The sequence below is a fragment of the Pagrus major genome, chromosome 11, assembly GCF_040436345.1.
Source record: "Pagrus major chromosome 11, Pma_NU_1.0".
Lineage (NCBI taxonomy): Eukaryota > Metazoa > Chordata > Actinopteri > Spariformes > Sparidae > Pagrus > Pagrus major.
The window spans coordinates 4933721-4948897 of record NC_133225.1 but is presented as its reverse complement, the minus strand read 5'-3'; the positions used below and the strand labels follow the sequence as shown (position 1 = coordinate 4948897).

Here is a 15177-nt window from a genome sequence, read left to right as displayed (position 1 = left end):
TTGCCTTCACGGTTCCTGAAGAACTTGGGGTTGGGGGGGGGGGATTGTTAACTGCAGGATGGGAACTGACAGCTGGGGAGGAAGAGAACAGCGGTGATAGAAACAGTCAAGAACAAAAGTCCAAGCAAACAAATTAGTTGTGAAAACGGCTCGTTCTGGGTTGTTTTTGCTTCAAACTTATCAATCCTATATGTTGATTCAGTCTATTCAGATAAACTGTGACAAAAAACAAAGATAATTCACGGGGTGTTTACTGCGGATTAGTTTGTCCAGCAAGGCAAAGACTTGTGTGTCATGTGAAGTCGTTGCAAAATACTTCTTAAAAACCAGGCTGAGCCTTTAGACGATGTCTTCAAGACAACGCTACAATGTACATTTTAACCAGGAACAAAATGCACTTTAGCAGCAGAACCAAATGTACCCACAGGAGAAAAGAGAGAACTCTTTGTCCTAGCTGTGTATTAGTAACTCGACACCAGCAAAATACGAAAAGCGAAAAGAAAAAAAATCTCGTCTAGCCCGGTCTTGTCAGTCACAGAAGAGAAAAATAACTGGAGCTTCCCCCCCATGTTTACAATGTCTCAGGTTTGCAATGACTTCTGGTGCAACTCAGCTCAGTGCATATATCTCTGCTCTGTGCTCTCATGTTTCTTATTACTGTACCAGATCAGCTGTGGTGCACGTGCTTTAAGACTGCCCAACCGGACAGGACAAGCACACAAGTACAAGCTTAATTTACATTGAACCAAATATCCAGCCGGAGAAAATATTTCAGTAATTAGATTCAACCCTAGATCAAAGTCACTGATAAGATTTAAAGGTGCAATACGTAAGAATCGAGCCACCTTGAATTCATACTCCCAACACATGTGGTAGTAAATGCTTACTGTTGCTAACTGTACTCTGTTTATACATCCATGACTGTAGCTACTGTAAGGTCAGTTAGCTGACCAGCTAGCTCCCAGGTTTTTTTTTAACATTGAACATGAACAACAGTGGAGAAGAGGATAATTGTCACTAATCGTAGCCGTTTGCAGACACCCAGAGCTGAACGATAACACATCTACTGTGAGCAAGTGAGCAAGAAAGTCAGATTACCTGGTAAGTTTTGGAAATATGTCTTAGCACAGCACAGCACAGCTCTTATCGATCCAAACTCCATTCAGGGAACAAGACTTTTAAAAGTTGTTTGCTCGTGAATTCGGGTTTTTTACCAGACGACATTATGATGTTGTTATTTCGGCGTCCTTCTGATCCATTTATTGCAGTCAGATCACAGAGAAATCTCTTAATTTTTGGGTCATACCGATGTAGTAAGACAGACTAGTTCAGCTGGTCACAGTTACTATTTATTGATTTTAACACACCTATGGACTGACAGATGGACAGGACCTCCGCAGCTGAGCAGTATTGTGGGGGATAGAGACAAGCGCATCACTGGTTTAAGACACACCTTCAAGCAGGTAGCCCAGTTGCGGTGGTAATGAAAATCCTTGCCATGCCAAGTCAAACAGAGGCAGATGTAATGGAAAACCGGCAATAGTTGGGCTAGCCAAAATCGCTCTGCGGTTTCATTAACACTTGCAGTTTGTTTTGCAGCAAGCTATCTAAGCTAACAGATGATTGTTTTTAACACTGGTGCCTTTAAGACTGACAGTGAGCCAACATTACTCACACTTTGGTTAGCTGATATAAACTTTTAGTTAATTTGAAATTTAAAACACCTGACTTGCTGAATACTATGTCGGTCATTAAACTAGGTAGGTGACGCATTCGCAAAAAGCTACAGTCCCAGAACTGCAGTCCAGAAACTGCAGCCTCCCCTACTGCAGGCGCATGCTACTCGGGCTGGCTAGTTAGCACGCTAACTTCAGCAGATATCGTTTCAAAATAATAGACGTTTTTGACATAACGAATTGAACTTTCAATGAATTAATTTTTCAATGTTTTGAACTGAAATGGTTACACATTGCACCTTTAATGCAACAAAATGTAACTTCTTGGAGAAAGATAGTTGATTGCACAGTCTCATGACTATTTGACGACCAAGGGAAGAAACTCAGCAATCAACTATCTTCTTTCCAGGAAGTTACATTTTATTACTTTAAGGTCAAATTTAATCGGGGCAGTTCATAACCGCCATGTGTTTATTTAAAATGCTGATGACGTCGGTCACACTTTGTGGTGGTCTGATCTCCGTCCATGCGGCTTTATGGTCTCTAACCTCTCCGTCTCACTGTGCGGCTCTGCTTTCACAGCTGCCCAAGTTTTCCGACCATCAGGCCAGCAATGCTGCGACACTGTTCACTACATGTCCCCAAACACACCGCTGGAGGGGGGGGGGTGAAGCCTTGGGAGGGGGGGAGGGGTGAGACAGAAAAACCAGCCTGTTGTCCTGTGATAGCTGGGGTAGAAGAGACCACAGTCATGTGAGGAGATTAGTGCTAACATGGTCAAGGATGGTGCTTCATGTGCTTTTTGGACTCTGGTTAGGTCTCGAGCCTCTGATTAAACTGCAGTTCAGATGGCTCTTTATTTAACATGAATACTCGGTGTTGTGTGATGAAAACTGCAGACTGAGATTACGTCCTAATATTTGATGCTAAACTTGGACGTTTATTTTAAAAAAAGAGCCACATTTGTAGTATCCAAACTCCACTCTTTGTTCTGTGCACTATACATACTCCTGACCGGCTGTTGTTAAGTAAGAGCCTGGTATCCATCCCCACCCCCGCCTCTCCTCCACACACCAGATTGCCTCGGTTTAGACTCTGGTTTCCATGGGAACGAGGTTCAAGGCCTAAAGCTTTCCTTCACGAGACCTCCTCTTTTTGTCCATTTGATCTGTGCAGGTTATCTTATCTGAAATGTCTATAAATGTTTATCCTTTTCAATGGTTATAAAGTGGTGCGTTCACACACTTACACACGCCTCCGTACAAAACAGTACAATGAGGTCAGATTACGTAGGAGAACCTGAGAGGAGGCTCAGCTTGCAATGCTATAGGAGCGTTTAAATAGGTTGCGCAACAGTCAATATGCAGAACAATACTTGCACACATGAGGAAAAGCATTTCAACCTCCTTATGTATCACTACAGAGTTTGTTGGCAGTGACTCTGTCTCGCATTTGTCTCTCGACTGAACTTGACAAAATATGCCACTGACTGAACATGTGGTGGTTTTGTCCGATACGTTTCTTTACAAGCTGCATTTACGTGCAACAAGATTTGCTGAGCTCAGGTTGTGGAAATGATTTAAGGAGGCCAACGTGATGTGGGACATCTTCGTCTGGCAGTCAATCGCGAGACAAATCGAATTTGGTGTGTGTTCAGACTGCTGTCAAATACATCGCTACGAGCAAAGACCACTACACGCAATGTCACTCCAGGTTTTTCTAAGGACATCCAGACCAAATCAAGAAAAAACTAAATATGGAGCTTTACTAGAACTGTTGTACATTAACTTTACAGAAGAAACTGTTTGGCTAACAACACCTTGTGTAATATATTACTGTGTTCAAAGCCAAATGACAGAACTTGGTTTTAAACCCGACGTCTTACCTGTGAGAACAGGTCACATCTGATTTCATTTAGAACAAGCTGTACCAAAATCACCAGACCACAGGTATTTTTTTGTCTACAAAGGCCAGAGATGCCTCTCAAACCTGTAATGCAATTTCCTGTTGTAATTAATCAAATCTACATGTACTCTATCCACCCCTTGATCCATAATCTCACCCCACTCGAGACAGATTTTAGTTCAAACTAGGGACAACAAACACACCTTAAACTACAGCTACACCTCCCTGAATGAAGTAATGTAGTTATGTAACTAGCTTTATCATCACCTTACCTTTTATTTACATAATCTGTCTGTGTGTCTGTCTGTCTACCGACCTACCTACCGACCTACCTATCTAGCCCTCTGCACGTCAAACCCAATCACCAGAATACCTAAACTCGGTTCTGTACAAGACTGTACAACCAACAGAGCTACAAGCTACGGAGCGGCTGGTTGCAGCTAATACATTTTCAACACTCACGGTTGTTCATCTTTACGTTAGGCTAAATGCTAAAATGCTAAGAATAAATCAGTCGAAGACAAACTTGTGGTATTAGTTCAAAGCAGCAACCTTCATTTCTTTAATTTCTTAATTTCAAATTTTACTCTCAAGCATGTTTCAAATCTTTGTAAAATTGATTTTCATGCTCGATTCAAGTGAATGAACACTAGCGGCTGCCTGCGAGGTCGGAAAAATACATTCAAATATCACAAACACTGCGGCACGACTTGAGAAATGATTAGCAGAAATACAAGACATACTAAAAAGTCGGTGCTTTAATTGGATAATGCAGAAAGAAATGTCCTTGTGTCCTTTAAAGTAAAGACTCTTTTTTATTTAATGAAAACAACAACCAAAACAAAAAACAAAAAAATATGCTGGGTGGTTTAAATATGTTTCGAAAGCATCTGATTCATTTATTTTGGCAAGAAAACAGCGTGAGTGAGAAAAATGACTCACCCTCCTCGGATCTGTACATACTGAGTATTTACTCTGATCGTCAAACGAAGCCGGAGGCAGTGGCCTGAATGAGACAGTGTCAGATACAATCACACAACACGGTGAGGAGCTTTAAAGTACATAGTGTGCATGTGCTTTTTTAATGTGATGTCCAAGGTTAACAATCAGCCTCCCGCGTGTTCTTATGCAACTGTTAATCAAACATAATTTAACAACATTAGTTACCTGAACTTGTTTAAGCAGCTAATGCAATACGTTGAGGCAGACAGTCATCTGTGCAAGTGCTAAAAGAGAGCTCAGGTCTTCAAATAGATTTTGGAAGAACTCCCTGTCTTGCCTCCCTGGCCTACTTCAGAAGAACTAGACCAAAGGTTACACAGTCCTGTGTCTGAACAACATATCAGGAAGAAAGTCACACACACACACTATTTTCGTGTTGAGCTAACCCCCGAGGCATCAGCCGAAGTCTGCACTCACGTGCGATTCAGGCAACGACGTTTCACTGTAAAACTGTAAATCTGCCAGGACTGTTTGAAATGTTTTGATCTCGTCTGTATTTTTACGCGTCAGGCAGACACTTAGCTCGTGTCTGTTAACTCTGGTCACGTTTCAGAGATTCATATCAGCTGACAGTCGCAACCGGTTCGTGCCAGAATCTCACTTGAGGGAAAAACAGGATGCACGTGGGAGTCAAAAGGAGTCCAGAGTCAGATGTAAAAATGTTAGCTGTTTATTCAAGTTTTTTTTTTTCTTCTTTTTGGCATGTGACAAGTGAAAAAACAGACAATTCAGACATGCGTCATTTATATAAAAAAAACATATAAAAGTAGGTTAACAGCACCTTGTCTTTGCACAACATGATAACAACATTGTGACAAGACTGATAAAAACATTCAAATTGCTTTTGAGATCCTTTGGGTCAAAGTTACAAGATCTACAGCAAACTCCTGCTGCACTCGGACAGTTCGTCATTAGTACAAATTAAACACGTTACAATATTGTAATTCTATACAAATCATCAGCTACCATGACATCGTGACTAAATGTGTTGGCAGTGTTTGTGCCGGTGGTAAACCTGCTGCTTACAACCGAATGTAAAAAACAGGAAACCCCCTCGATTATGATTTCATCTGTCAAGTAAAAAAAATCCCCCCCAAAAAAGGTAAAGATCAATCTGTCAAGTCTTGAAACAGACAAAACTAATTACAGTTCTGTAACACTTGGCCTTAGACTGTTCATTTTCTGTAATCAGTGGGCTCGTCTCCTTCCTCTTTCAGTAAACATGTGCGCACCAGAGCCTCGGTGACGATGTAAGGGTCGCAGTTGGCGGACGGACGGCGGTCCTCGAAGTAGCCCTTCTTGTCCTGCCCCACGGCACGGGGAATGCGGATGCTGGCGCCGCGGTTGGCCACGCCGGCCGAGAACTCGTCGATGCTTGAGGTTTCGTGATGACCGGTGAGGCGTCTGGCGTTGTCGAGCCCGCCTTTGGGATCGTAGGCGCGGATGTGATACCGGTGTCTCTTTGCTAGCCTCTCGATGGACTCCTCAATGACTCTGTGAAGAAAAAGAGGGAATTAGGAATCCGAAATTCAAAATAACACGACAGTTAGATATCATTTAATACCAAGCAACGTATTCTTACTTCAGTCCGCCGTCGTCTCTCATCTCCTTCGTGCTGAAGTTGGTGTGGCAGCCGGCGCCGTTCCAGTTCCCTGTGATTGGTTTGGGGTCGAAGGACGCAACCACGCCGAAATCTTCACACACTCTGTGCAGGATGAAGCGAGCTACCCACAGATGGTCTCCCATGTTGATACCTTCACAGGGCCCGACCTGGAACTCCCACTGAAACACAACAGAGACATTTTAACATTATTTACTGACTATTTAGTGGTATTTGATAAAAAAATTCAAATGACAGAGAAGTGAAAAGACAGCAGGACCGTACCTGAGCTGGCATGACTTCAGCATTGGTGCCACAGATGTCAACCCCAGCGTAGAGACAGGCTCTGTAGTGTGCCTCCACTATGTCTCGTCCATACGCCTTATCTGCTCCCACTCCGCAGTAATACGGACCTGACCATGCGGAAAGACACCAAATGTTAACTCAGCTGGTCTTTAGCATTGCAATGTTTTAAATGAAACAACGCGAGAACCCGATAATCACCTTGTGGACCCGGGAAGCCGTTGGAGGGCCAGCCGAACGGATGTCCGTCCGTCCCCAGGATGGTGTACTCCTGCTCAATCCCAAACCAGGGGTGGTTGTTCTCCACCATGCTCATGATCTGCTTACAGGTGTGTCGCAGATTGGTCTCTGTTGGAAACAACGACAGGGATTAGCTGAAATACGAGACAGCTTTAGAAAAGCTTTGACCTTCAAGGTTTGTTCTCGTGCGCGTACCTGCCGGCTTGCGGTTGTACTTGAGCACCTCGCAGAGCACCAGCTTGTTGGGGTCTTTCCTGAACGGGTCCCTGAACATGGCCGCGGGGATCAGGAACATGTCGCTGTTGGAGCCCTCCGACTGGTAGGTGCTGGAGCCATCGAAGTTCCACTCGGGAAGATCTGGACAATCGAAATCAGTCGTCAACTTCAAATTCTTACAAAAAAGATCTTCAACCGTGTTTTTTTTCATTGATGATAGAGGAGTCGGATCTTACCCTCGATCGTCTTGGGTTCAGAGTCCAGAGTTCTGGTCTTGCAGCGGACTCCCTCTCCAGAACCATCAATCCAGATGTACATGGCCTGGACCTTGTCCCCCTGAGGGAGGCTCATGTACTGCTGCTTGACAGCTTTGTTCAGTTTTGAACTCGCTGAGGTGGCCATTTTCTTGACCCTGAATGCCTGCAGAGAGTAGAAGAGGACAGAGGATGAGCTCTGCACACTGGACCTCAACATTTAAAACCAGAGAGGATGTCGAGCAGTAACACACGAGGCTGACGCAACTACATGTTGTTTAAAACTGCTATGGCAACAGCAGCATCCGTGATTCAGACTATAACCTGATCAGCTGTTGCTCTCACGCACATGCTTTGTAAATAACGAGCAAGAGATGTATTAAAGAACATTATTACACTAAATTGCATTAATTGCAAACATGACAAAGTGCCAATTTCGCCTTATAGACATAAACCCAGCTGCAGATTTTTCTATAAATGTGTCCATATCCGTGAGTCTCTTACCTTGTGTTAAGTGTAGAAGAATATCAAAAGGTTAAAAGAGTCTTTAGACGAGTGGTCAGTGTGAAGCTTTCTATTGTTTTTCATTCCTGCCTCTCTCGCTGCCTCCACGGAGGATTTATAGAGCCGCAGCGCGTCTCCGCCGCCTCTGATTGGCCGAAGCGAAACGTGACCAGCCCGTGACGAGAGGCACCGCGGTGAACAACAAAAGGCAGTTTTTCCTCCACAAAAGACCTTTTTTCATCACCGTCGCTAACCTTTCATCAACTTCTGTGAAGAGTGACAACAAAAAAAACAAACGAGCGAAAGCGAATCAAAAAGGGATGAAAGGCGACAGATGAAAGAGAGAAAACGACACATTTTAAACACTTTTTAAAGTCTGCAGGGAGAATAAACAAGCGTTGCGCCCCCTGGTGGCCGCAGACGTGACACTGCACTCAGAACAGTTTGTTCCCAAAAGTTCAGATATTCACTTAAAGGCAGAATATTATTTATAAATATCAATAAATCATATATTTTACCCACATGTGGTTTGTATTCCATTGTATTTTCATTTTCTGCTACTTTATACCTCCACTCCACTATTGTACTTTATATACTTTATTGTACTTTATTGTCTATCTGATCACATTTGTTTACTCGTTACTTTGCAGATTGAATCCTGCATCACAATCTCCAAATTTCCAACTTTTGTTCCCGAAAGTTCAAATATTCACTTAAAGGCAGAATATGATTTATAAATATCAATAATCATATGTTTTACCCACATGTGGTTTGATATATTTATGCTTAAATTACATGTGCATTTTTTACTTTTTTTTTTTTTTTTTTTACATAAATTCAGTGTGAAGTGTCATATTTAATCAGCGAAGGAACGTAACTGATTACATTTAACATACTAAAGTACAATTTTGAGGTACTTGTACCCAACTTGAGTATTTCCATTTTCTGCTACTTTATGCCTCCACTCCACTATTGTACTTTATTGTACTTTATTGTACAATATTGTACTTTTTTACTCCACTACATCTCTCTGATCACATGTGTTTACTAGTTACTTTGCAGATTGCATCCTGTATCATTTTTAAATTAATTAACTTGAAATTGTATTTAATTTTTTTTTAAACCCTGATTCTGATAATCAGAAAAATGCTGAATTTCAAATAATTTTTTTTCAAATCAATTTTATTTATATAGCCAAAAATCACAGTCACATTGGCTCAGTGGGCTTTACAATCTGTACAGTGAACATCTTCTGCCCTTAGACCCTCAGTTCGACTGTTATGAATTATTCACAATTATTCATCAATTATTCTGCTATTCACACTTGTTAACGATTTAAAAACCATCTTGACATGGTGGAAACTGTGTTGCTGTTTTCCTGAGCTCACAGGACGGCCACGTTACAACGATGATCTTAAAGAATATAATGCATTGCTGAAGATTAAACTACTCAACAGATTAGAAAGTAGTTAAAATTAAACATCTACAGCAGTACAATGCATCATACACATTAATGCAGCAGTGATACAGATCCAGAAAAACATCAAAGTATATAAATAATAGTAAAACACTGACAGAGTACTTTTACTCTTGATGTTTTAATGACATTTTGCTGATAATACTTTAATTTACTTTTGGTTAAGTGAGGTTTTGAATGCAGGAATCTCACAGTGTGGTATTAGCTCACAGGATTAGATGACTTATCTAACCACTGACTATCTCCCGGTGCTTTGATAGGTTTTAACTGGACCACACAGATTAGATTTGGACGCTCAACTTTAAAACATGGCTCCAGTGAACTGAGAAGTTGTGAAGTCAAATAAATAGAAAGTAGGAAAAACAGAGCATAGAGTGAAAATCATGATTCTGGTTTTGCGTTTTTGGTTTTCTCTTTTATTTTGAAATGTTGCCCTCATGTGTCGTGTGTTGCTTTTAATTCCCTCCTGTTTTCTTGCTGTCCTCACCTGCTCTCCCTCGTTAACCTTTCCCTCCTCCCAGTGTCTTCACCTTTTTCCAGCCCATCAGCCCCTTCCCTGTTTTTCTGTTTATCTCCCTCACCTGTGCTGCTCCACCTCTCTCCACCTGCACCTCATCCCCTTGTTAGTTGTGTGTGAATATAGTCTGTGTGCTCCCTCTTGTCTTTGTCAGTTTGTCCTGAGTTTATCCCGTTTCTTCTCCAGTGTCTCCCCATGGTATGTTCCTGGTGTTTTGTTCCTAATGTTTTTTGCTACTTTGGGTATTTAAACTTCTTGTTTTTTGGATTTTACGCCGCGGATTATTTCAGCTTTTGTTAATAAAAGCTCGCCTTTAATTCCTCATCCTGCCTCCTGAGAGTGTTTCTGCGTTTGGCTCCTCTCAACTTTATTTGTTACCTAAACTTAAACAAATTGGTCATTTTAAATTGTGAATATGAATTTATTGCTCAGATTTACATTAACAAAATACCATGTGAAATATCCCTTTTTAAATCTGAGAGAATCCACTCGACACTAGTGCTGTTTTGAGCAAGTTATTAGCAAATACATATTACATAAAGCAAATACTTTGAAAAATAATGTCTTTATAAAATGAAAACACTCAAGCAAAGTACTTATACCTCAAAAAGTAGAGCAAATGTACCATTGTATTATATTACACAATGCTTTTGGTGGACCAACACCCTGCTGGGAAACTTAATGCCATCTGTACATACAAGCAGATATTTGATGTGAGTCTTTAATTCTCAATGTATTTGCCTCATTTCATATTGTGTTTACCACCAGTGCAAGACAAGCTGTTCTTCAGTGAACTAATTATAGTTTGCAGTTGTACACAAGCGTTTACAGGATAGGATGAGTGGAAAAACACTTGGCAGACGTGTCACTTAGAGATTGCTACCTGTAAGCAGACAACAGGCTCCTCTAAAAACAAGTTTGTCCACTTCGAGCTGGATGAACAACCGTAAGCTGATAGGAAGTTTCATTGCCAATGAACTTGTGTTGGCCTCTAGTCTCGCATGGCAACGGTGAGAGGTTATGAAAAAGTGTCAGACGACGTTTAAGATGTGTTTTCACTTGCCTTCCAGCTTGGCAGCAGAAGGATTAATGTAATTAATGTATTGCTCAAGGATGGTTAAGCAAGTCGGGCCAGGTTGGTGCACTCGGTGGTGCTTTTCTGGCTCAGAACGACGAGGCTCAGATACAAGCTGAGGACACGGAGTCGAAGAAAGGCCTTCATAATCCTAATCGTCTCAGCAACTGAAACCTGACTGTGAAACTCAGTCACTCAGTATTAAAGAAAAAAAACCTGATGGTTTAAATTCAACAGGATGTTTTAGGTCTAAAAGTTCAAGTCAAAATTTTAAAGGTGCTGTATGTAAGAATTGGCCAACTGTCCAATTCATACTCAAAACAAATGGGGGGGGCAGCATATCACCTGAGAAACCGCTAACTGCTGCTAACTCTAGCTGCTGTTAGCTACTTAGCTCAGTTAGCTGTGCAGTAAGCGGTTCATACTGGGAGCTCGGGGACCTGGGGAGTGTTGTGCCATTTTTTCCACGAGCACTTTTGGCCACCCCAAGTCAAACCGAGCCGCGCTGATTTGCTTCTCTATCACCAGCTGCTCCGGAGTCGGGCCAAGCCGTGGTGACGTCCTGCGACTGTGTCCAACCCGAAACAAACACCCGTCTCCTCCTAAACTCGATACTGAACATCTGCTGTGTATTACTGGTTCGTCGTGTTCACTTTCAGCTGTTTCAGGAGTCGTGTTCAGTGACTGCTGGTGAAAACACAACGTTTCCTGTAATGGAATCTTCAATTGGACTGCGGGGATCGGGACAAGTGCGTCACTGGTTTAAGACACACCTTCAAGCAGGTAGACCAGTTGTGCTGGAAATGCAAAACTCTGGCCGAGTAAAGCCGGGCCGGCAGATGTAATGGGAAAAACAGCATTAGTGTTTGTACACTGTTGTACACTGGGCGGGCTCATTAGATACCTCTGCAACACAATAAATAGATAATGTATCATCAGAATCAGAATTCCTTTATTAGTCCCACAAATGGGGGAAATTTGTGCGTCACAGCAGCCAAAGGAGAGTTCAATATAACAAACAATGATAATAGTAAAAAATAAACAATATAATAAAAAGGTAAACAGAAATAGAATTGTAGATACATAATATGTATGTTGTAATGGCGAAACTGTTATTATTTTACATTCTGTTGATATTTTTTGTTGATTTTAAAATTGGACTGGTGGAAATAAAAAATTGCAAACCGTTTTTTGGAGTAAAATATTTGCATTAGTGGTGCTCAAAGTTACACGTTACATACTGGAGCTCCCAAATAACCAACTAATATATTTACAATAAGAAAACACGCACAAACTTGACTAGAAACATAAAATCATGACATACAGAGATGCCAACAAATCTATACCTTCAAATCAAAAGCACTCCAAAGGGTTGCTGTAAGACAAAGGAGTGACCTTCACTCATAAGGTTGTTTACTAAGCTGCAGAAAACTAATAATGAAGGAACAATAGTGTTGTTGTTCTTCTTCAAAGCTCCAATAGCGGAAAAATTACCAGTTTCTCTTGCCAGTGGCTTTATGTTGGCAGCGAGTGATGAAAGAAAAGGCGCCAAAAAGAGTGTTTCTGCAGCTCTCTGCACCTGTAAGGTTGTTAATGGTAGCAGCGAGACTACTAACAGATTATTAATAGATGTATGTTTAACACAGAACGGTAATGTTTGCACATAATAAATTCCAATTTAAAAACATGTGCACCAAATCTGTGTAAAGCCTCTTTATTTTGTGATTCGGGGAGTGAAGCCAGACTCAGAGAGACAGATTTAGGCTGAGAGAAGAGGATTGAGCCCCCTGGTAGTGCCAACCTGCCCAACTTTTCACAACTAATGCCGTGTACAGACAGAAAACAACCGATTTGACCAATTTAATAAACAATACAAGCAAGTAAACAAGCTTAATTCGGTCTATGTAAACTAAGTTAAATGAAGCCATCAGAACAAGCTGAGTCCACACACCTGTAGCAAAGTGGTATTTAGTCACCGTTGTTTTAACATTGTCACAGCAGTACACTTATGGTGACACACACACTGACAGCTTGTCGTGTGTGTGTCCTTGTTTGTTGACCGGAGGCCTCACTGCAGCTGCTGACCCTTTGGCAGGAGCTCCCAGAGCGTTTCATGGAGGGGTCCATGTCTGTATATGTCCTCTAACACGCAGACCTACATAACCAGAGCTTTGTGTCACACATGGTTCACAAGATGATTAATCCAAACAAAGAATTGTTGGAATTATATAATTATCTAAAAACTACAAAACATTTCAATCTCCTTTCATTGGAAAATCACTGAACAATGTTTCCTCAACACTTTATCAATTGCAGCAAAAGATGTGTGGTCAGACAGCGACACCTAGTGGCTGAAATGTAGAATACCATGTGTAGTTGTCGAAAGAAAATATGAGCTTGCAATCACTGTTTCCACATCGTAAAGCCACAACTACAATCTGACTGTACTCAACGTAAAGTCATATATTTAAAAGTAACTTGAAGAAATACTACTAAATAAATATAAAAGTACAAGTACTCAAAAAAGTGACTTAATTACAGTAATTCCAGCAGATGTAGTTAATTACTTCTTCCCCTGTCAAAGACTCTTAGAAGGCAGAATTTATTTTATACTTATATTATTTATTAAAGCTACAGTTCACTGAAATCCACATGGTATTTGTTTAGTTTCAACACATCAAGGCAAGGCAAGTTTATTTACAGTATATAGCATCATTCAGACACATTACAGAGACATATATGCATTAAAATAAGACATTAAAGCTTTAAGAAAATGTTACAATTGCATTTAAAATACATCAAATAAATGGATCTTCTGCTCGAGAAATGTAGTAAAAACTTCAGGATCCATAAAAGTCCACATTATGGAGCACATCAGACATAAATGGTTGATGGACTGTATTTATATAGTGCTTTCTCCTCTTATCCACCGCTCAAAACGCTCTACAGTACAAGTCAGCATTCACTCATTCACACACACATTCATACGCTGGTGTCAGAGGCCACCGTGCATCTCACCGCCTGCTCATCAGGAGCAATTACCATCCATACAAACACACTCATACACTGGTGGAGCAGGAGCAGTCAGCAGCCTACATGTCTTTCTGAAGTGTCCTTCAGAAAGACACGTAGGCTGCAGAAAAAGATACATACTTTGAAACATACATACTGAAACATACTTTGTCACATCTGTTATACTCAGAGAAGGACGTGGAAAAAATGTTTCTTGTTGACGTTCTGAAGATAAAACATTGCCAGACATCAGGATTTGATGAAGAATTTTCCCACCAGTGTTTTTGGCAAACAGCAGTTTGTTGTAAGTAATCAGTCTCACTCATGTACATTTACAGATTCCTCCGATAAGATATACTTATTTTTGGCTGAGTTCTACATTTGCTGTCTGTGTAACAGGCTGTGTAACTGGGCCATAATGCCATTTGACTGCCTTTAACCAGCAGCATATAAAAGCCTCTGAGGACACTAATGAAGCTGTAGAGTGGAATAATTCAGCTGGTGTCTGTACATTGTGACAATGAAAGAAAATAAAGAGATACACAAAGTGATGAAAACAACACTTTAATGTGTAAAATTGGTGGAGTTACCCTTTAAGTTGCACTTTGCCAGGCAGCCTGAACTGTTTCTGATTTTCATGTGAATCCACAAAACTTTTCAAAACCAGTTTTTTCTCCAGATCAGCTGCAGTAGAGATTATTATTCCCTCAAGCAACAATACATCTGCACTGAGTGATTTAATAATGGTAGTTAAAAACATTTCACAGCAGATTTTAATAAAAACTGAGTAACATAATATTTAGTTTTTGTTTCTTTGAATGTGATGAAGACTTTGAGTTTGTGATGTTTATCGATGGGCTCAGAGACTGATGCTCACATCCATGTTATATCACTCCTGCATTCACTTTCTGCAGGGAGCAAAGTACGAATGATATCTGTTGTTGCTGCTACAACAAACTGCTGTTACTGTGGAAAAAAATCATATCACAAAATCTGGTCTGCACAGACATGTTCTGACAGCACTTTAAAAAAAAAAAGGTCTGAGTGACAACGTAAAGAATAAACCAACATAAAGACGCTCAGTAAGCTGTTGTTCCACGGCGAGCACCCAGAATAGCTTCAGTGCTTCTTGTCATAGATTCTCCAAGTGTGTCTGAATTCATTTCTTCAAGTTGTTCCATTAGTTTGTCACCTACATGTACTGCGTATCTGACTCCCACAGCAGATGGTCTATACTGCATCCAGAGTTTGATGCACAATGTCATCAACCAGTGGAGCACTTTGGAGAACCTGACATGATGTCTGACTCTTAAGCAGATGTTTAAAGATGAAAAACACCCTCAGCTTTAAACAGGTAATATGTACGTGTAGACTAGACCTTTCATTGATTGTCGAA

General features: G+C 40.9%; 1 protein-coding gene across 1 annotated transcript; it reads right to left on the bottom strand.

Annotated features, from left to right (window-relative positions):
* Positions 1-5237: 5237 nt before the first annotated feature.
* glulb (glutamate-ammonia ligase (glutamine synthase) b) lies at positions 5238-7788 on the bottom strand. The gene is made up of 7 exons (XM_073477147.1): positions 7701-7788; positions 7179-7362; positions 6922-7083; positions 6688-6834; positions 6469-6596; positions 6166-6365; positions 5238-6077 (listed from the first exon to the last, which is right to left on the bottom strand). The coding sequence occupies exons 2-7, from the start codon at positions 7342-7344 to the stop codon at positions 5759-5761; spliced, it is 1122 nt and encodes a 373-aa protein (XP_073333248.1). The 5' UTR covers positions 7345-7362; positions 7701-7788; the 3' UTR covers positions 5238-5758.
* Between the last annotated feature and the right edge of the window lie 7389 nt (positions 7789-15177).